General features: G+C 39.6%; 2 protein-coding genes across 3 annotated transcripts in view; both read right to left on the bottom strand.

The window, feature by feature from the left end:
* INPP5B (inositol polyphosphate-5-phosphatase B) overlaps positions 1–9,953 on the bottom strand; it is a 41,964-nt gene extending 32,011 nt beyond the window's left edge. Inside the window, exons 1-6 of one of the 2 annotated variants that reach the window (XM_053454557.1) lie at positions 9,828–9,953; positions 8,850–8,913; positions 5,836–5,916; positions 3,914–4,011; positions 1,438–1,467; positions 983–1,093 (exon numbers count right to left, since the gene is read on the bottom strand). In XM_053454557.1, the coding sequence (XP_053310532.1) occupies positions 983–1,093; positions 1,438–1,467; positions 3,914–4,011; positions 5,836–5,916; positions 8,850–8,905 (376 nt within the window). In that variant the 5' untranslated portion in view covers positions 8,906–8,913; positions 9,828–9,953. Of the gene's footprint in view, positions 1–982; positions 1,094–1,437; positions 1,468–3,913; positions 4,012–5,835; positions 5,934–8,849; positions 8,914–9,827 lie in introns of those variants that run through there. The other variant, XM_053454554.1, reaches the window with a different exon arrangement.
* Positions 9,954–14,520: 4,567 nt separating this feature from the next.
* On the bottom strand, positions 14,521–20,929 carry LOC128472652 (uncharacterized). Its single transcript, XM_053454566.1, has 5 exons — positions 20,824–20,929; positions 20,138–20,285; positions 17,452–17,540; positions 16,493–16,594; positions 14,521–15,182 (listed from the first exon to the last, which is right to left on the bottom strand). The coding sequence occupies exons 1-5, from the start codon at positions 20,902–20,904 to the stop codon at positions 14,910–14,912; spliced, it is 693 nt and encodes a 230-aa protein (XP_053310541.1). The 5' UTR covers positions 20,905–20,929; the 3' UTR covers positions 14,521–14,909.
* Positions 20,930–21,433: the final 504 nt, after the last annotated feature.

Raw genomic sequence — 21,433 nt, 5'->3', positions numbered from 1 at the left:
GAAGATTTGAGGGCTCCCTGATGCTACAGGTGACACTAATGCACAGGCCTGGACTGGCCATCTGCATCCCTTTGGCCACCGGCCGACAGTTACATAGTTACATAGTTAGATAGGCTGAAAAAAAGACATGTGTTCAGCCTTTCCCATTTCTGTTTATTTCTTGCTGTTGATCCAAAAGAAGGCAAAAAAAACCCAGTTGTGGCTTTTTCCAATTTTGCACAAACTAGCGGAAAAAAAATCCTTCTTGACCCCAGAATGGCAGTCAGATCTCTCCTTGGATCAAGAAGCTGTTTCCCCAGAATTTAAAAATGATATCCCTGAATATTATGTTTTTGCAAGTATTCATCCAATTGTTGTTTAAACGTCTGTACAGACTCTGATAAAACTACCTCTGCAGGCAGAGAATTCCACATCCTTATTGTCCTAACTGTAAAAAAACCTTCCCTCTGCCTTAGACTAAATCTCCTTTCTTCCAGTCTAAATGCATGACCACGTGTCCTATGCATAGTCCTGTTTATGAATAGATTTCCACACAATGGTTTGTATTGGCCCCGAATATATTTATATATTTTTCTACACTAAACAGATTTAAATTGCCCCGTACTTTTCTGATCTCGGGATAATATGGTAATTTAACCCCCAACTTTTTAAGATAGTCCTTTACTTTTAAAGCAAATATTTCCAGAATAATTATGATTGACACTCAAAACTCAAGGTTTATGTAGTTTTAATAACTGAATATGTTATGCTAACATTTAATTTAACCTCCTAAAATACCTCATTGCCTCTGATTGTCCTTAACCCTTCATATAATGTTTGATGGAACTACAATGTTAGCTAAGTTCCAAGGGATGCGGGCAGCATGGTCCCTCCCTCACACCTCTAGTGTTATTGTGTCCATGTACAATCATATCATGTTTCCCTTGGGGCCAGAAGTGGATTAAACTACAGTTTGACTGGTAAATGATCTCACTAGTATTACCTTGTAGAGACTGGCTGACTTTCTGTACAAATTCATGAGTGTTTGAACCAAACGGAAGCTGCATCTCAATGTTAGTGTCTGGAGACTTTATTTTCACTGTGATGTCGGAACCTAAGGAACCAGAAACACAACATAATAAAACTGACATTTACAGGACATTACAGACACATATGTTCATATTACTAAACAGTACTAAACATTTAATTTATGCTGCATGACACTATATGAAATATATATGTCCTGATGAAAGTCAGCGATGACTGAAACGTCGACCTTTCTTTGTTTTAATAAAGAAAAGTTGTTAACGTGAAGACCTGGAGTGCTGACCATCCTTTGATGGTGCTTTATATATATATATATATATATATAATTATATACAATACTGTTAGAACAAGTTGGGAACATATGATACTACATAACAAACCAAATCAAGGTACAGAGCTAGATTTTCTTACCGATAACATGGAAGCCCTCATATGGTGTCACTGTAAAACAAAAGTAAAGTTACAATGCACAACAGATTTCTGTAGATGACAATTGAGCTTATTTCCTTTTGTAGCATTGCAAACAGCTGCCATCTACTGGCTGCGTCTAGCAACAACACTGATTTGCACAAGTGATTCAAAGGTGCTGTTCCACATTAGTTACCGCATAAAATATAACAATAAGAGCTGCATCATGAAAAGAGACATTAAATAAAGGTATCTGTTATTTTATTTGTCTCCTCAATGCTCAGTGGCCTAACAAAAACATGCCGGAGCCCTTTGCAAGATGTACAGTTGGGGCCCCGAGCTCCTCCTACACGGTATACTTACACACACCATAACATGTTAATTTACACACACATTAACATATTTACACACATACTGACATACACACACATACTCACAAACACACAGTAACATACTTACAGATACATATTGTTGGGCAGACTGGATGGGCCTAATGGTTCTTATCTGCCGTCACTTTCTATGTTTCTATATTAACATACACACAAATAACGCACACATACGCACTAATATATTTACACAGACTAACATCCTTACACATACATACAGTACCATACCTACACACAGAGTAACATCATTATACATACTTACATGCTTACACGTAAATGCTAAAATACACACACACTAACATATTTACACACATACTGACAAACATACAGTAACTTATTTACACACACCGACATCTACCTTGCTACATCTACCGCAGCAGTCTGACATATTATAACCAATCCCAGCCCCATTTAAATTAGAAGACCTTCAAGCAAATGTTCCTTCTGAAATCAGCAGCCCGAGCAAAGCATAGAAGACCTGAAGAAATGTTTTGATCAAGAAGCAGCACATACTCAAGAAGTAACTCAAGATCTGCATTCTTTTTTCCCAAATAGGAAACAGGGGCAGATAAAGATTGGGTGGGGCCCTGAGGAAACACTGATACAAGCCCCCCCCCCTGATATAATTATACATAAACATACAAATATACACACATCATAATGTCTGTGAAAGCTCTTGGCTGCTCAGGATAATTACATTTCTTTTCCACAATTGTTCTTTTTCATTCGCACTAGAGACAACCCGAGCACAGTTGCCCATGATTCAGCTGGGGAACCGTCATGAAAATAATTTCTTTGGCTTTTTTGCATTTTGCAAAACAAGTTCCCACAAAGGTGCATGAAGGTTAACTTTCGGCTAACTAAATGTATAAAAATAACTAAGCATTCAGCAGGCAACACATTATAAAAATCAATCTTTGCATTTGACATAGTTGACATAAGGCTGGGGCTGCTATACACTGATATACATAGACACACAAAGGCATAATGCATGTACATACCCCCACACATACAGAAAGGCAGCCACTTAAAGGGGCAGTCAACTGCCATAAACAGCCCACCATTAGCTAGTAGACCTTTGCATTTGCCAATTTTTAATTTTGTATGAATGTCTGAAGATGAGGAGGGACCCCAATGAAACAAAGCATTTAATTGATTTTTTTTCACTCTCACTCATTCTTACTCATGCTCTCTCTCTCTCACACTCTTTCTCATGCTCCCCTGTCTCCTCTTCCGCTGCTCCGCTTCTTCCCTTGCCTCTTCTTGTCCTTCTGTCTTCTTTCTTTGCGTGCTTCTCCCAGGTATCAGCTCTGTTATCCAGGTATTTCTGCAAAATGGTGGAGCCTCTGCAGACACCCTCTCCCCCAATTGAAACAGGAGAGAGGCTGTCCTCGTTGTGCACACCGTGACTCTGCCCTTTTGCGGAAGCACTCAAAGAGGCCTAAATATTGCAGACAGATTGGTGGAGAAATAGAAGCTTTTCTGCACCTCTCTGCGAATCCTTCTGCGATATTATGGCCTCTTAGAGTACTTCTGCAAAATGGCAGGGCCACAACATACACCACAGAGACCGCCTCCCCCCTGTTCCTCCAATCGGGGGAGAAGGTGTAAGCGGACGCTCCACCCTCTTGCAGAACTACCTGGATAACGGAGCTGATACTGGGAGAAACGTGGATAAAAAAGAAGACAGAAGAAAGAAGATAGAACAACAAGAAGAGGCAAGAGAGGAGGCGGAGCTGCGAAAATGGTGACAGGGACACTGAAGTGGTCAGCAAAGATAGTCAGGAGACATTGACATAGAGAGTGAGAGAGTGAATGAGTATTAGAGAGAATAAGTGAAAGTGTGTGTGAGAGAGTGAGAGTAGGAAACCAACTAAAGCAAAAACAGTGGTTTCGACATATTCAGGCCTTTTCTTTTTTGTGAGGGTGTCTTTTTATAATGAGGATCATCTTATAATTGAACAAATATGGTATTTAATACAGGGTATGTAGTTCCTAACAAAATAAAGCATTGCTCCTACTTCTGGATTTTATTTTATTTGTCTTTGTTGTTTTTGACATATGTGAAACGCTACTCTCTGAGATTTGTTTACCTTTCTCAACAGAGACTCCATGTACCAGAGGAACTATCGCATCAAGAGATACATCATCTGCACAGATAGCCATTCTCCTGTGCTTAAACAGGAATAATCTATGGGAAACACAGACAAAAGTCAGTGGCTGCTAAAGATGCTCTGTAGTATGCAGTAAAGCAGGGATTCATAAATCTGTTAATAGCAAGACAGGAAGACAACCTGATTTCCTTAGGAGCTAGCGCAGGGCCGGCCCAAGACTTAATGCCGCCTGGGGCGAAGTTTAAAATGTTGCCCCCCCCTGCCGACGCCATTATCTACCCTCCCTCCTTATTATCTACCCTATCCCTCCCCTTTGTACTTACCTTTAAAGTCTCCCTGCTCTGGCAAGGTGCCGGCTTGTAATGCTGAGCGTTGGAAATTGACATCACATTGGCGCTCAGCATTAGAAGCCGGCATCGAGACCGAGCTAGAGGGCTCGCAGAGGAGCGAGAGGGGTGCTGAGCGGGTAAGTGAAAACCACTCGGCGCCCCTCTCTCTCCTCCACTTCAAAAAAAAAAAAACAATGGGGCAAAGCGCCGCCCAGAAAAACCAGTGCCCAGAAAAACATAATGAACCCTTTGGGAATAAATTGTTTTCTCCATTAATTGTTCATAAAATGTTACACGTATAGACAAACAGAATGTGCTTAAGCTAAAAACACACAAACAATGATAATATTTCATGTCTTTATCGAACACAACCATTAAACATTTACAGTGCTGGAGGAAAAAGTCTCTGAACCCTTGGATTTAATAACTGGTTGAGCCTCCTTTGGCATGCTGTCCAGGTCCAGGCAGCAAAACAACCCAAAATCATGCTCCCTCCACCATACTTCACTGTCTTGGTAATGTTTTCATGCGGTGCCTATTTTGACGCCATAAGCTCGCCATCCATTGCCCGAAAACAATAAAAAACATTTGTTCAAATGATTTTTTTGCCTACTTGTACATGTCTAGTGCTGTATATTCTTCCCAAACATTTCTACTTTAGTTTCATCAGTCCACAAAATATTTTCTCAGTAGTGTTGTGAAGTGCCAAAGTGCTCTTTAACAAACTTTAGGCATGCAGCAATGTTTTTTGTTTTTTAGAGCAGAAGCTTCCTCCGTGGCGTCCTTCCATGGACTCCATGCCTATTTAACACTTTGTGTCATAAAAAGAGGTGTTAACCAGTTTCAATGATTCCTTTAAACCTACAGCTGTACTCTATGGTCCTTTTTTGCCTCATTGAGCATTCTGCATTCTGCCCTTGGAGTCAACTTGGCTGGGTGGACTGATGAATATGTAAACTCTTTAGAATTATTTGCAACCCTTTCCAGCTTTATTTAAATCAACAATTTTTCATTGTAGGTCTGACATTTCTTTTTGTGAGGCGTGATTCACATCAGCAGATGCTTCTTGAGGATAGCAAACCCAAAATCTTGTTTTGTGTTGTTTTTATGTCAAAGTAGCTTTAAACGTACCTCCAATCCTGTTTCGTTGGTTGGAGTCTGGGTTTGCTAACTCCTGCCGCCAATTAGCTTTTGTTCAAGTTATTAGCCTAGGGGTTCACATACTTTTTCCAACCCACACTGTGAAAGTTTGAATGATATATTCTATATGAGAAGAACAATACACTAATTTGTGTGTTATTAGTTAAAACATATTGTCTTTGTTCATTATTGTAACTAAGATGAAGATCATATTTTAAGAATGTGTACATAAATGCTGGTATAGAAAGGGTTCACTTACTTTTTCTTGCCACTGTAAACACATATACACACACTTGGGCTCAGTTGTTTTTCCACTAATTGCAGACTGATCAGTAAATTACAACAGCCAACCAGTAGAATGTCATACTGCTCTGGTATTTGATTCTTATGAGCCAAAAAGACACAGAGTAAATTAATGTTAATCACACTTACGCTGCTGCCTCTTTATTCTTCACCAGTCCCACAAGTCGACTTTCATTACTGTGAGGCATGACCAAAATTCCTTGCACCGCATGGACATTTCAGTTAAGGAACAGCAACACATATGTTCATTTGGTTTCCAGCTTTTCTCAATTTGTTAAAACATTAATTCTGTGTACAAACAATCCACAAACTGTTTCTAGAAAATAAGAGCTGATCTTTTGCAAGTAGAGCTCTCTTTACTAGACTTCTGCACTCCAAAAATGACGAGGGACTCCCAAACCAAAGAGCTCCGAGTTTTCTTTGAATCTTGTTGGACTTTTTTTTTACTCTCATTGTCTCTTACTCAGGCTCTTTCACACTCTCACTCTCTGTCTCTCACACTCTCTGTCAATGTCTCCCTACCTCCTGCACTGACTGATTCCATGTCTCTGTCTCCTTTCCCGAAGCTCTGCTTCTTCTCTTGCATCTTTCTTCATCCCCTGCCCCTCATGTCTGTTTTCTTCATCTTTTGCAGAAGTGCATATAGAGGCCAAAATAAAGCAGATAGATTTGCAGAGAAAGAGAAGTGCAGAAAAGCTTATTTTTCTCAGCTAATATGTCGTCATTATTCTGGCCTCCCAGCAAACTTTTGCAAAATGGCAGAGCATCTCGGCACATGCTCTCCCCTGATTGGAGGAACAGGGAAGAGGCTGTGCCTGGAGGCTCCATGCCATTTCCAATACTGTTCTGTTGTGGTGCTCAGACCTGGATTGCAAAGCAAAGAGGGAAGTATTTCTCCCTCTAGCAGGTATGGGAGTCTGATTCTGCCAGAGAATGTTCCTCCTACACACCTTCCCCATCTGATTATCCAGGCCACAATTTATCTTTCTGTAATGGTGACAGACATTGTTCTAATGAAAGCCCACTGTATTAACTAGATTTCATTTTAAAGGGTATCCTCTTTTTGTTTCCTTGGATTTCTCAAATCTTGTCTTTACTGGATGTATTCTGCTTCAAAACAGAATATTACTCAAAAAAAAGGGAAAAGAAGAAGCAAACATCATCGTTACAATTCAGATCTGTGTCTGTGTCAGTTAAGAAGCTCTTTCATGTCCCACCAGAGCCTTCAGGCACACCCTCTCCTCGATTAGAGGAACAGCCTCTCTCCCTGTTCCGCCAATCGGAGAGAGGGTGTGACAGGAAGCTCCTCTCTTTCTGAAAGTTCATCAGAAGGCAAGGCTCAAGGATAAGATGAAAAAAAGTATGAACGAGTATGCGTGATTGAGGGAATGAATGAGTATCTGTGAATGATTAGTATCTATGAATGAAGGAATAAATTAGTATCTGTGAATGATTAGTATCTGTGAATGAATGAGTATATGAATGAGTGAATTAATGTTTGTGAATGAGTAAATGAATGAGTGTATGATAGCATGGATGTGTAAGTGGGGGGGGCACGGCATAGGGAGGCTGTAAGTGACGTGCAGACCCCATAACAGCAATCACATGCCTATCATGCCCAGGTTCCAGCATGTACTGGTATTGATTTTTTTTGTCCATTTTTGCTATGTTAAACACATTTTTTTTTAAAGTAACACACCAAAATTGCACAGAAAAAAATAACAATATTAATATATATATATATGATTGTTAACAGCAGTCACACTCCTATTATGCCCAGGCAACCAGTACATGCTAGAACATGGGCATTACTTTTAATAAAAGTGTGGTTATTAATTTTTTTTTAAAAAAAAGGTGTGGGGGGGTCATTTTTGGTTTTGGTTTCTGCCAAGTGAATGCTGAACTTTCGGTTTGGGCACAGAATTTTTTATTTAAGGTCATCACTAGCAAAAACCTTTCCAAATTTCAGAAACTAAATTAATTATCCAAAATGATCCATTTGCACTAGTCTATTTACCTAATGTATCGGTTTGTCTTAGTCTGTCAGTTCTAGTTTGGTCATTCTCCTTGAATCAGATTGTTAAAAGTGCTGCATACATTTCTGGCACTATATAAATAAATTATTATTATTAATAATAATCTGTGGATTCCTGAGGTAGTTGCCCCTTTTCAGGGCAGGGAATCTGCTTGTTTTACACTCTTTATTTATTAGTATGAGGCATGGAAATATAGCTGCATAATCTAAACCACATTTGAAATACATCAAATATAAAGTCGTTAAACCACATTTGGAATGCAGTAAATATAAAGCCATAGGTAAACATTAGGACTTACAGAGGTAAATGTTATTGGTACCATAAACCTTTTTCCACCTCCCACTATACAAAAGAACAAAGCCCCAAATCAACCAAAACCTATCGATAAGCCTAAAGAGAATAGAAAAAGGAAAAAAGAACAGCATGCAGACCTACATCAGACACTGTGTTCCACCCATCCAGTGTCATAATTACTGCATCTTATGGCATCATGTCCCGTGTCCTGTGTCTTAAATGCACGCAGTGCCTTTAAGTAAATTCTATGAAGCTGAGCCGACTCAGCACAATCCTCCATAGTGTAAATGGGCAGATTGGGGAGATTTACTTTGTAACTTGCTCATTAAGCAGCAGCACAACACACCCAAGAGGGTGATCTGGTCCTCCAGTTTTGTGATGGGGACTATCTAGGTCAGGATATGTTGTTGAACCCATTACAGATCAACAAAACACTGGGAAAAAAGAGTCAGTATCATCTCGGCGCTATAAAATAAAGCCACACCATGCTTGTACCAGCATATTTCCCATATGTCTCTGCTGCCAATAGCAACATTCCTTCCATTCTCCTGACTAGCTAAAAATGATTCATCCACTATGCAATATCAGTTTCAGGCTGAAATTTCCAGTGAATTGGTATATAACTTTTCTCACCATTTAGAAATATTCTGTACTAAATATAGTAAAAGGTACTATATTTGATCTTGGCTCCAAACTGAGGCAGACTAGGACAGTGGGCATTATTAGACTGGGACATTATTTCTTATTTTGCTCCCACTAATTTCATCTCCATTGTAAAGTCAAGTCAGCCTAATACCTAATGCCAAGGATACAGCAACACAGTTCTCTTCCTTGTATAATGTGTCCTGGATAGCTATAGACTGGTCCATAATGTTGCCTGAAAAAATAAATTATTATTATTATTATTTTAACTCCATTGTACCAACAGTTTATATACACCAGAATATGACAAGCTTCATATCTGGAGTCACATGCCAACATTGCACCCTGTTCATGTTGCACTGCTCCATGATAAAAAAAAACAGTACAAAAACAAACAAAACACACAGCAATTAAACATAATTGGACAAAAAAGTGTTACATGTTCCTAATGTTTCCTATCCCTCCTACCTTGACATACCCAAAGGTATTTCTAATAATAATAGTTAATAATAATAAAAATAGTTTAAGGGACTGTTTTGGTCCTCATCCTTCAGCTTTAAAAGCTAGGTCATACTATGTCCGATGAGGAAGAGGCTGCTGCAATCTGAAATATTTATCATATTGTCTCTCGTGGTTACCTCTATCTATTAATTCCTTTTACTTTCAACAAACTGGATATTAAAGTTTTGGCCTTAGAGTAGAGTTAATGTGTATACTTCTATGGAAAGTATGTTTTGAAAGCATCTGTGAGCATCTTGTTTAACCCCTTAATGACAAAGCCCTTAAATGTAGGGGCTCAAAATGCATTGTTTTCAATGGGTTTAGGGACCACCCATTGTCCTTAAGGGGTTAAAGAATATGATGTAACTAACTAGTCATTATATCAGTCTTTAAAGCCAAGTCCTATTTGCCACTTGAGATGATAAACTGTAGACCAGCCACAGAATGTAAATAAATCCGTTATCCAATCCAATCTGAGGCATGTATAAAAACCAGAAATAAACATTGTTTTGACTTTGTTGAATTGAGCTGACAGATGGCTGACATGTTATAATGTTACAAATACGCCTATTTGTTATTAACTAATTCAGTTCAAGGAAAATCCCAATTTCAGTTACACTCTAACCAAACAACAGAAAATGTATTTACCGATCACGTCTTTAAGGAGGATCTTCAAGGCAGCTGCAAGCAAGAGAATGATGTTTTCCTTTGCCAGACAGAGGAGTCTGTGAGGTTTCTTAAAGAATAGTGGATTTGTTGCACTGTTACTCTCTGGCCTGGAATCTGACAGGCTACGTCAGCACTTCCTTCCCCCTCTTTGGCACAAACTGCCAAGACTTTTGTGATGCAGTTTATCGATGTACCACTTGAGGGAGCAAGAGAGCTATTGCGAAGTGAATTAGTGGGAAAACTAATTTTAAAATCTTACATTTTGTTTTTATTATAAATATTTGTAATTTTTTAAATATTAAAACCAATTCAGCCCCAGGGATTTTTTGAACCTCAAGTCCCGAGCTTTTTTTTTGGCATCTTACCATATGTTTGTTTAGATAAGATTCCCTTCTGTGTTATACATCCTTTTTTAAAAACAAACAAACAGGGCTTTCATTTAAAACCATAGAAACTTGCAGAAAATAATAATTGTGACTACTAGTATGTAAAAAAAACCCCCAAAGAGTTAAAACGAAATTTTTGCAATTTTCTTTTGAAATTTCTTCAGAATTTCTTCTGTTGAACAATGACCAAATTTCTGTTTGGCAGCACACCTTGACTACAGAAATATCCCACATACCTATTTTATATGTTCTAGAGAGCCACATACATCCCTTACATAGTACCCTATAGGGTATAACTTTTTAATACTTATAGTCAGGTGCGTACCTAGAGTATTTGGCACCCAGGGCAGACCCTGTATGTGGCACGTCACCCACAAAAAAAAATATGTTGGCAAGCCTATTTATTTCACAAATTTTTAAATCTGTATGTCAACTGGGAAAAAAATAGAAATCTGAAAATAAATAAATAAAAAAAGGTTTAAATAAATAACATTTACTGAACAGATATAGCACAGCATAACTCCCATCACTATACACTGAGCCAGACATTGACATGGTAGGCCTCTACCCCTATAACTGCCTGCCTGTGCCACCACTGCCCCTTTAGCAGGCTGCCTGTGCCACCGCTGCCCCTGAAACAGCCTACCTGTGCCAACTCTGCCCATGAAGCAGCCTGCCTGTGCCACCTCTGCCGCTTTAGTAACCTGCTTGTGCCACCTCTGCCCCCCTAAACAGCCTGACTGTCCCATTTCTGTCCCTAAACACTTGCTTATTCATTCATTCATTCATTCACCTATTCATCCACCTTTCCTGCACCCCCTTACCACTCTTGCAGATTTTACTGGTCCGGGGGCCGGCCAAGCATCCCTGGGGCTGCGCAGACATCTATGCGGCCTGAAGGCCGCCTAACACGAGCCCGCAGCTTACTGCTGTGGCACCCGCGCACTGTGTGAGGTGCCCCCCCCCACACACACACTTGTACGCCACTGCTTGTAGTTTAAGTGGCTTGGGGGTAGTAAATGGGGATAGGGGTATATTTTTACATGTAGTGCTAGGGCAGTGGGAAGTAAGGGTATTTTCTATTTTTGAACTGTTTGTTTATTTTTTATTCTTCTTATTCATTTTTCATTAAAAACTGTTTTTTTTTTTAAACTTTTCCCCCTGTGGTAAGAGGGAGACATTGTTTCTCACCTTTTTCCCTGTGATCCCTCCTCCGTAGAATTGCATCAGTGAACGCAATGCATGCAGGGGTAGCAGGGTCTAGACGGACCCAAGCAGGGTCTAGACCAGCGATGGCGAACCTGTGCCACAAAAGACACACAAAGCCTTCAGTTTGCGGCACGCGGCCAGGTTGCCGACTGTCTGGCATCAACCAATGAAGGGCAGCTGTGTCGTATTTCTCCTATTTTATCCTTACAAAGGCTCCTTGAACCAATTAACAGCATTCAGCAACTTAATAATAGGTTAGAGAAAATCTTAATGGGAAGAAGGTACTGAGAACACAAAGGCAAGCTACAGTTCTCTGTGGTATATACACAAAGTGGGTCCATATTTATTGCTTATTTCCATACAAAGGATGATTTACTGATCTATTAATTGTAGGATGTATGAAAAGAGACATCGGGTTTAAATAGTACCACCTTAATTATGACAGACATATCCTACCCCAGGGTTGGGCAACCTTCAGCTCTCCAGATGTTGTGAACTACATTTCCCTGCCAGCATTATGACTGTAAGAGCATTATGGGAGATGTAGTCCACAACATCAGGAGAGCCGAAGATTGCCTACCCCTGCCCTACTCAACCTACAGTTTATTGAACAAACGTCTTAAAAATTAGACCCATTGTTTATCTGACATACACATGGTTTTGTTTCTCATAAGATTCCTTTGTATGTACCCAGCTGTCAAAGACATATTGTTGCTTTGCCCAGAAAATACAAATTGCTATAGGATGAACTTCCATGGGAATTTTACACTACTTTGTAGTGGCCAATTTGCTAGAAAAATAGATTATATTTGTATTTGCTTAAGGTTAAAGGAACTTTAATGTATTTAACCTGATAGCTAAGAGGTCCCATAAGCAACATAATCTGGCCTAGGCCATCCTGGCCCAGGGGGCAACAGGCCGACTGCCAATTTGGCACAACCTCCGCAGATGGCTTTAAAGGGGGCTGTGCACCTTTACATCACAGAAAACAGGGATATGACATCATTTTCTGGCACTCCGCAGTGGGGACGATGGTGGTGGACCCAGGGCAGCGCCTAAAGTGAATAGGTCACTGTACATGTGGCCTTCAAGTGGACTCTTTTCCTACAGTACTTCTTGGACACTGGAGAATCTATAAAGGCCATGTATAAACACAAATGGAACCGTCTTTGTTCCACATAAGTATATAACAACCCTACAGTTCTTAGGGGCCCCAAAAGCTTTTCGGGCCATGTTTGGGCAATTTAAATCTGGCACTAATGATACCTGATGCAAATTTATTTGTGCATTACTTGACGGGTGTTTGCTCAGAAATTCGAAAGTGCTATGATAATAAAGTCACTCCATAAACCAACCACATATATAAGTAAATGCCAATTACACATGTGCACTGACATTAGGGCCCTGTGAAACTCAAATTCTGGACCAAATCCAGGAAACATTTTTACCATGATAAAGAGAGGTATGATCAAAGGGCCAGCAACACTGGTCACGTAGTCCGCACTCAGCACTAATGCCTGCCACAGAGGCCCCTTCTTGCCGTTTTAAACATCTTTCAATTAGCAGGACATATTCCATTTATTTTATATCTTGATTTAAGACTTGTATTCAAAGATTCAGGGCCCTAAATTACATGCTAACGTCCCTGACACCTCCATTGAGGAAGAATACATATTAATCCCTTAAGGACCAGGTCTTTTTTTTTTTACACTACATGACCAGATCAATTTTCATGTTTTTAGTTACTATGTTTCTATTTAACCACTGTTTCTCTCAATTAATGTATACAAATTGTATATTGTTTTTTTTCAGTTGTTTTATTGAAATTACCCTAGACATTTTTCTTCTAAAATGCAGTCCACCCAGTGTATTTTCTTTTTAGAGTTTTTTTTGTTTATTTTTTTTCCCTCGGGAACCTCATCAAGGGGATTCCATGGCAACGTCAGCCATGACTTCCATTTGGCCATTGAAATCCATGTTGAATGTAATGAAGCTCAGTCAGAGCACTGTCACATTTCACCTGATAGCTTGGGGCTAGATATTTTGGACCCAGCTGTCAGAGGGAAGCCCAGACTTTTACTTGACATCCTAATTTAGCTAAAAAAGATGTGCGTATCACAAGGCTCTCTCTCTCTTGAAATAACATTTCGCCTATAATTTGAAAAAGCATTATCTTTAATAAATCAGCATAATGTATTTTGATAAAGTCTACTTGAAGAGCACAATGATTGGTCCCTGAAGCTCTTTTGGCCTTTTTTTTGTAATATATCAGAAGAATTCCACTATGTTCAAAAAAATGGAGATTAGAAAGACTATTTTTATTAGATACATGATTAAGTCCCATTTGTTTTGAGGGTTTATTTTTTCTATTTTATACATTTCTGAGTGGCATGATATGTGCAGCTAACATACTCACAATCTGGTTTTTAGGGTTATAGACAATAGAATATTAGTGCAGAGAACAATACAGACTCTTTTCATTTTTTTCAGCATGATGAAGTAGTGCTATTATGTAGAGACTAAAATGTTTGACATTTTAAGTTGCTTATATCTATATCAGGTTTTTATCAGTCTTAAAGAAACATCATTTTCCCTGACCCCAAGACATCGTTCTCCCTGACGATCAAAGATGTTTAATTTATGAAAAACATGAAAACAAAAGATTTCTTTGTGTCATAGCTAAATGTTGACGGTAACCTAGTGTCACACTTAAGAGCAATAGTGGAGGACTGGAGGTTATGTATAAAGAGCAGATCCAGTGCAGAAAATCAACCTATGGAATATTCCTGTTGGGTCCACCCCATTGCACCAGAAGTGATCTTTATGTATAACCCTAACTGTATTCAATCTAGTTAGAAGATATGATCATATAAATACCTAATTCTATTAGATGCATGCACATTACTTAAATGTATTTTTGTACAAGGAGAAAACATATTTTACCCCCTTCATTTATGTGACATTTGTTTAAGAAGGCCTTTGTATGGTTCCTTGTAGTAGGTTTTTCAGTGGAGCCCAAATGTAGCAGAATCACAACTATACATGAACAGCGTCATCACTAATACTAACTAAATTATTTAATGGATTACTCATCCCAAACTCACACCTCCTATTTTCACCATAAAATAAAACAGTGCATGTTTATTATTAACCTATTAGTTAGTGGCAGGTGTGAATACTTTTGAATCATTTAAGCTGAATGAGATTTCATAATGTACACCATATGCTAAGGTGCTCCAGTGTTCCAGACTACTGCTCTGGAACGTTGGGACATTACATAATAAGGAAATGAGTTGTCACTTTGGTATATGTTTATAGGTTGATCATATCCTCCAAGAGTTAGGACAGTCTAATGATATACAACTAAGCTTGTGATTTCTGAGGAAATCAAAGCATCTCAATAATAGACAGAGATCATTTTCAAGATTGTAATGCTCAAGATGCATGGGCATTTTTTGATGGGGATTTAAGCCCATTGGGAGGAGAAAAAGCAAGAAGAAAAAATCACAATGAAAGCATATGAAAATATCTTCAAGAAGGAGCTCAGGTTGATGTGGGCAGCAGTGTTGAAATGCACCTGCCCATCCAGCTTCATGCAGCAGGCAGTGGTTGTTGCATTACAGCACTCGTGAAAACAGTCACTGTTGGTGATGCTGGAGCAGGACTTGGTGCTGGTAGCACATGTGTTACTGCAGCCTCCCTCATAGGAAACAGTGGTCCCAGTGACTTTTTTTTGAAGCTGTATGATAATTGGGGAGGAAACAACAGATCACAATGTGTGGATAAGTGATGTAGAGATGTTTATTTTGTATAAATATTGAATATTGAATTGGAAGATCTAAACAGAATGAAACAAAATAATGTTTAATACTTTCACAAAAGAATGCCTTGTTTCTAACCGGTGGTTTACATTATTTGGTTGACACAATAATAGTGGGACATTGAATGTCAGTATAGAGTCTTTAAGGCTCAGATTGTGATAATGGTATAGACCATCTATGGTCTAACTAAACTAAAAAGCATAGAACAAGCAGTTGTGTCAAATTCCAGGCCTCAAGGGCCATGACACGACCAGATTTTCTAGCTATCCCAGCATGAGGACTGGCAGCTCAATCAAAATGATTCAACAAATGAAGTCCTTACCTAAGTCCTAATCTATTTTGGCCATTGAAGCCTGATGTTTGACACTTCTAGGTAAAGTTTAGCTCTGAAATAAGGTTCAATAAGACTGCAAGACTACAGAAAGCACTGGTTGGAATCTTTATCCTCTGTCTGGTCTACCTCTCATGTATTGTAACAGATTGGGCCCAGTTGGGCAGGCTGGATGGGCCAAATGGTTCTTATCTGCTGTAACTTTCTATGTTTCTATGTTTAGCAGTGTTCTCAGTTCAATAGATTTGTTTCTTCTTCGGGAGTAATCATCTCCTGGGTTCACTTAAGCTAGTCAGGAATATCTATACATCGTAAGGTCCTGACAGACCAGTCCTTCTCAAATTGCACCTCGCTTTGTCTGTCTAAAGTATTTTGATTAATCACTCTGTGTGCTCTGTTTATGTTTGAATTTTTTTTAGTTTCTGACATACATCAAACTAAACAGAAACAAATAAAAGACCAACTCATTTTAAAGGATTTCCAATCCTGAGCTGTCAGGGGAGCGGAATGATGGGTTAATTAGTAAACTATTTAATCACCTATTATGCCAAGCTGGCTGGGTGTACCACCATCTATCTTAGTATGACTAATATGAATTGTTTCCTTCAGGTACCACAAAAGCACTTCCAGACATATACACTAACTCTCCTACTGTCTGATCCTCACATAAACAGCAAAGCTCTGATTGATCTTCAGTAAACAGGCAGACAGACAGTTTTGCCGTTTGCAGTAGAAACCATTTATTTTTGGGGCCTTGCGTGATGCTCCCTTCAGCTACTGAGCTATGAGTTAGGCGCTGGTTATATCACCCTCCTATACTTCAGAACTTCACACGATTGCAAGGCATTCATCTTAAATCGGCAAATCACCGTTTTCAATAAGCGCAAGGCTCTTTACCTCACAGTGATTTATTCCAACTTGACATTTCTTAGTGGCTCCATTTGCATGGTTTTTATAGCAATCCGCCCCATCACATCTAAACGATCGACATATTTTGTCCTGTGGAACAGAAAAAGGAAAATGAGCAAGTAACCATTATACGGTAAAAGGGGCTATATTATTTTTCCCATCGACGTGTTTTGTATTATAGCGGTAATGCAAATTATTATGGCAGTGGCATATTGTACTCGCCTTTATATATTTTGGGGCACTCATCTTACCCAATAGGCACATATGTGCATGATTAATAAGAGTTGTGTGTTTGTAAGCAAGCAGTCTTCTATTTTGTGCAACCTTACCTGCCTAGAGTGGTTAGTTCGGTCAAGAAGTTTTTCCCCCTTATCAAGATTACTTCTTGTATTTGTAACAAAAGGCATACTAATTTAGGCCACAGCCCTGGAAAATAAGCTTGTGTAACATATGACAACTCGATATACGTAAAGGGGCAAGCATATTAATATGAACTCCCCTTGTCTATGGGAAAAGTCCATTCTAGCCCCTAACTTACCCTTGGAATGCTTTATATCACTATAATTCAGTTGTATATTTATAAAAAACAGACATAAAATTACCGGTAGTTAATAAATCACATGCACTTTCAACATATTCTTGCATATGTGCACTATTTTGTGTCTGTTTTTTTATAAATATACAACTGAATTATAGTGATATAACATTATGACAAGTTTGTATCACGCCTGCATAAGTTTCCCTCGGCTGGGACCCAGTGGAATGATTGCAGGTCACACATATCAGTGGTCTATAGAATAGTCTGACATGTGGAGATCCACTCCAGTCAGTTGACTTCTGCTCTTATGTCATCTTTCTGCAAACCCCTCTGTGTATCAGAGCATGTATGACTACATTGCTGCCATCATATATGAAGAAGAAGCTGCACAAATACAGTTGTTACTTACACTGTACACAACTGTGGCTATTGTTGTTGCTTGCGTTATCGTTGTGGCAGGTGCAGTGCTTTGCCAAACGGTGGTGTCATTCATACTACCTAAAACAGCAACAGGACATTATCAGAGATAGTGCAGTTCTAATATATGCCAACACATGCAACATCCTACTTATATAGTTATCTGTCTGTATAAACCTAGTGAATGCAATAACAGTTTAGATATTCACATGCTATAATCCAATTAGTTACTTCAAAGCTAGCCGTATGGCTTAAACAGTGGTTACCAGGGTGTAGTTGATACGACAGGAAGAATAAATGTGCTAATCTATAATGGATCCAGCATCAGCTGTTTCAATAGCCAAGTATACTGTATATGTTGGGGTTGTCTTTCAAATGGTAGTTGTTATGCACAGTGGTTGTCCATTTCAGACTTCTGCAGGAAACTTAGGTAGACTGGTATGTTCCACAGTGACAGTCATTTCGATGAAAGAACTCAAGTCCATCATGTTCAACCCTGCTGCTGATGCAGTCAGAATATCACGCGTTATGGGACACTATGTACATTTAACATGGACCTCTTAGCTATCATTTGCTTGCAAGTGTACATGATGGCTAGAGCGTCCCTCTAATGAACAGGTTGTTGCAGAGTGGATTTCATTGTCCCCATATGTCAGGGGTGTCCAAGTTTTTTCTGCAGTGGGCCACTTCATCAGAATTGTATACATGCGCGGGCCGCACTCATTTTTCACTGTGACAAAAAATATGGCCTTTAATAAAATATGCAGATTAAAATAAAGTAAATAACACAAAACCTTTACTCTTCCTCTCACTGATTTCTGGGCCTAGAAAGTTTTGCGACTACAAATTCAGGATTCCCTAGATTTATTCTAGGGATGAACTAAAATGAAAATTCTGGACCAAAACATTCAGGGTTCACTTAGCCAAAACCGAAAATGACCCCCACCTTTAAAAATAATAATAGAAACTCACATTTTTAATAAAAGTAGGTAACACACAATTGGACAAAATTAGCAATATGACTTGGCAACCAGTAAATGCTGGCAACCCAGGCAACCAGTAAATGCTGGTACCTAGGCATGATGGGACTGTGCTCGCTGTGATTGCTGTTAGCAATCACACTCCTATCATGCCAAGTCAGCCAGTACATGCTGGTACAGGGTGGCTGTAAGTGATGTGCAGACCCCATACTGCTGGCAGCATCACTACACAAGGGGGGCAGCTAGCTAGGTTTCAGCATGTACTGGCTGACTTGGCATGATAGGAGTGTGATTGCTAACAGTAATCACAGTCCCATCATGCCTAGGTTCCAGCACTTACACATCCATCCAGTAAATACTGGAACCTAGGCATTATGGGACTGTGATTGCTGTTAGCAATCACACTCCTATCATGCCAAGTCAGCCAGTACATGCTGGTACAGGGTGGCTGTAAGTGCAGACCCCATACTGCTGGCAGCATCAATACACAAGGGGGGCAGCTGGCCAGGTTTCAGCATGTACTGGCTGACTTGGCATGATAGGTGTGTGATTGCTAACAGCAATCACAGTCCCATCATGCCTAGGTTCCAGCACTTACACATCCATGCTATCACACACACACACACACACACACACACACTCATTTATTCATATAACCATTCATTCACAGATTCATTCCCTCAATCACACACACATTCAAACACCCTCCCCACCTCCTTACCTGCAAGCCAGCTCCTCGATGCCGCTTACAGACTTCAGCAGGGGGCGCGGCCTCCCTCTGCCTTCTCTGCTAAAGCACAGAGGAAGTAGGATGTCACGTGAACTCCGCTTCCTCTGTGTGCAGTCCAGAAGACCCTCCCAAAAGTAAGTAGCAGGGCTTGAGGTGCGGCTCGCGTAAGATCGGTTGCCCTGGCTGCCGATCTTACGCGGGCCGCACCTCGAGGTCTCGCGGGCCGCATTTGGCCCGCGGGCCGCATGTTGGACGCCCCTGCCATATGTGTTTGTATAATGTTATCCCCTCTAAGGTACCACTTTTCTAGTGTAAACAAATGTTACTTTTCCATCCTTTCTTTATAAGGTTTTCTGTTCCCCTTTTTTGACTTTGTAGCCTGTTTCTGTCCTTTTTTCCAGTTCCAATGTCCTTTTTAAGAACAGTCACCCAGAATAGCACTGCGTATTTGACTTGTAAGGGGGAAAACTAGATTTTCCTTGCAATACCTGGTCAATACTTATTTTTACACATAACAATATCTTACTGGTCATCACAGCAGTTGACTAACATAAAACAATGTTATCAAATGTATTTTCTACAATTATTAGCATGTCTTTGTGAATTAAATGTAAGAAGTTATAATGAGTTTCTTTGTAATGTTCGGCATGTCTGTTGATCCCTATATCTGGAACCTAGTGGTTCTTAGACATAAACCCACAAACTACATTTCTAGGCTGGCTTTCTTACTTTACTTGTTACTGTTCGCCTTCAGCTAAACCAGCCATCAGGCCCCAGCCCACCTCGTCACAATTTTCTCAGTATTTTTGTTTCATAAAAAATGAAACCTTTTAGCAACCAGAAAGTTCGATTCATTTTTTCAATGTATTTCCGATGACCACAGGGCAAGCAGTAGAAGGCTGTAGTGGAGGTCTGTTAATCTTCATATTTTTTATGACATTGCACAACAGCAGGCCAGATGACCTTACCAAGCACGTTGTCCAGAGTGAGACACTTTGATGTGTTGCAACAGTATATAGAACATCCGTCCATTGGAGTTCCATCTTTGGGGCACTCATGATGTATACAGTGTTCTTCACACCTGGCTTCATAGTAACTGCTGTTGTGACGATACAGCTGGACATGAAAAACAAAATATGAATATAGAGCTTATGATCTTGCCAACAAAATCAAGAGACAGCAAGCCAAACATGCACTGTCCTGTCCAAGCACATTTGCCAAAAAGAAATATATAGAAAGAGCACAGAAAAGAACACACAGAGGAAAGAATGGCATATCTCCACTGATATTTACTTATCAGTGGAGGGCTGGCAGAGCATCCACCAGAAATGTTGTGGGTCTAGTACAAACCTAAAGACAGTGCCCCCTGCCCTGTCCCACACCATGCATTTCCCACTGCCCCAAATCATGCTCCTTCTACCACCCTACCAATCGCTCCTCCCTCTGCCCTGCCCCAAGTTTGCCGAAGGACCACAAGAACCCAAAGTCCAGAAAGGTGCCTCCAGACCCAATGCCTCGAAAAGAGCCATCATTGTATAGGCAAAATGTTGCCTTCTATCAAGTGCTACCTTGTCAATTGTATGTTGACAAGGTGCTTCAACATATTTTGTGCATGTGGATAAACATTTCAGAGGGATATATTTCTGGACCATACCTCGCAGTAAGAATTATGAGAACACTTAGAATCAGAGGAACTTGTATAAACATTTCCTTCTTTGTAGCAATTCATTCCCATGCACTCAAATTTCTGGCAGGTTAAATTCTGTAGACAAAATGACACAAACAAAGCATATATTAAATTGTATTTTTCTGGGAAATATTAAAAAAACATCTCACTTAGCTGGCTATCTTATATATATATATATATATATATATATAGAGAGAGAGAGAGAGAGAGAGAGAGAGAGAGAGAGAGAGAGAGAGAGAGAGAGAGAGAGAGAGAGAGAGAGAGAGAGAGAGAGAGAGAGAGAGAGAGAGAGAGAGAGAGAGAGAGAGAGAGAGAGAGAGAGAGAGAGAGAGAGAGAGAGAGAGAGAGAGAGAGAGAGAGAGAGAGAGAGAGAGAGAGAGAGAGTGAGTTTTGTGTGGCTGTGTGACTTGGTGACCTATTTGCAGTATATAGTTATATAGTTGCTAGGGTTTAAACGGTTAAACCATGTTCAACTTTTGCAAAATTCATATGATTTCAATGGACAGTCACAACTATCCCTTGATTTATCACCATTTATATTAAAAATTGTACTGATGAATCCTTCCCTTAAAGATGA

This window comes from Spea bombifrons, chromosome 2 (genome assembly GCF_027358695.1).
Source record: "Spea bombifrons isolate aSpeBom1 chromosome 2, aSpeBom1.2.pri, whole genome shotgun sequence".
Classification (NCBI taxonomy): domain Eukaryota; kingdom Metazoa; phylum Chordata; class Amphibia; order Anura; family Pelobatidae; genus Spea; species Spea bombifrons.
Note: the sequence above shows the minus strand (reverse complement) of the source record. Positions and strands in the feature narration are given on the sequence as shown.

What these genes read in the sequence shown, in the direction of transcription:
- LOC128472652 (XM_053454566.1), bottom strand. Translation starts at nt 20,904, where the DNA reads ATGGGAATGAATTGCTACAAAGAAGGAAATGTTTATACAAGTTCCTCT. An exon ending in CACTCTGGACAACGTGCTTG is followed by an intron (nt 17,541 to 20,137) that starts GTAAGGTCATCT and finishes TTGCTGTTTTAG; the next exon opens with GTAGTATGAATGACACCACC. An exon ending in TTGGAATAAATCACTGTGAG is followed by an intron (nt 15,183 to 16,492) that starts GTAAAGAGCCTT and finishes ATTATCATACAG; the next exon opens with CTTCAAAAAAAAGTCACTGG.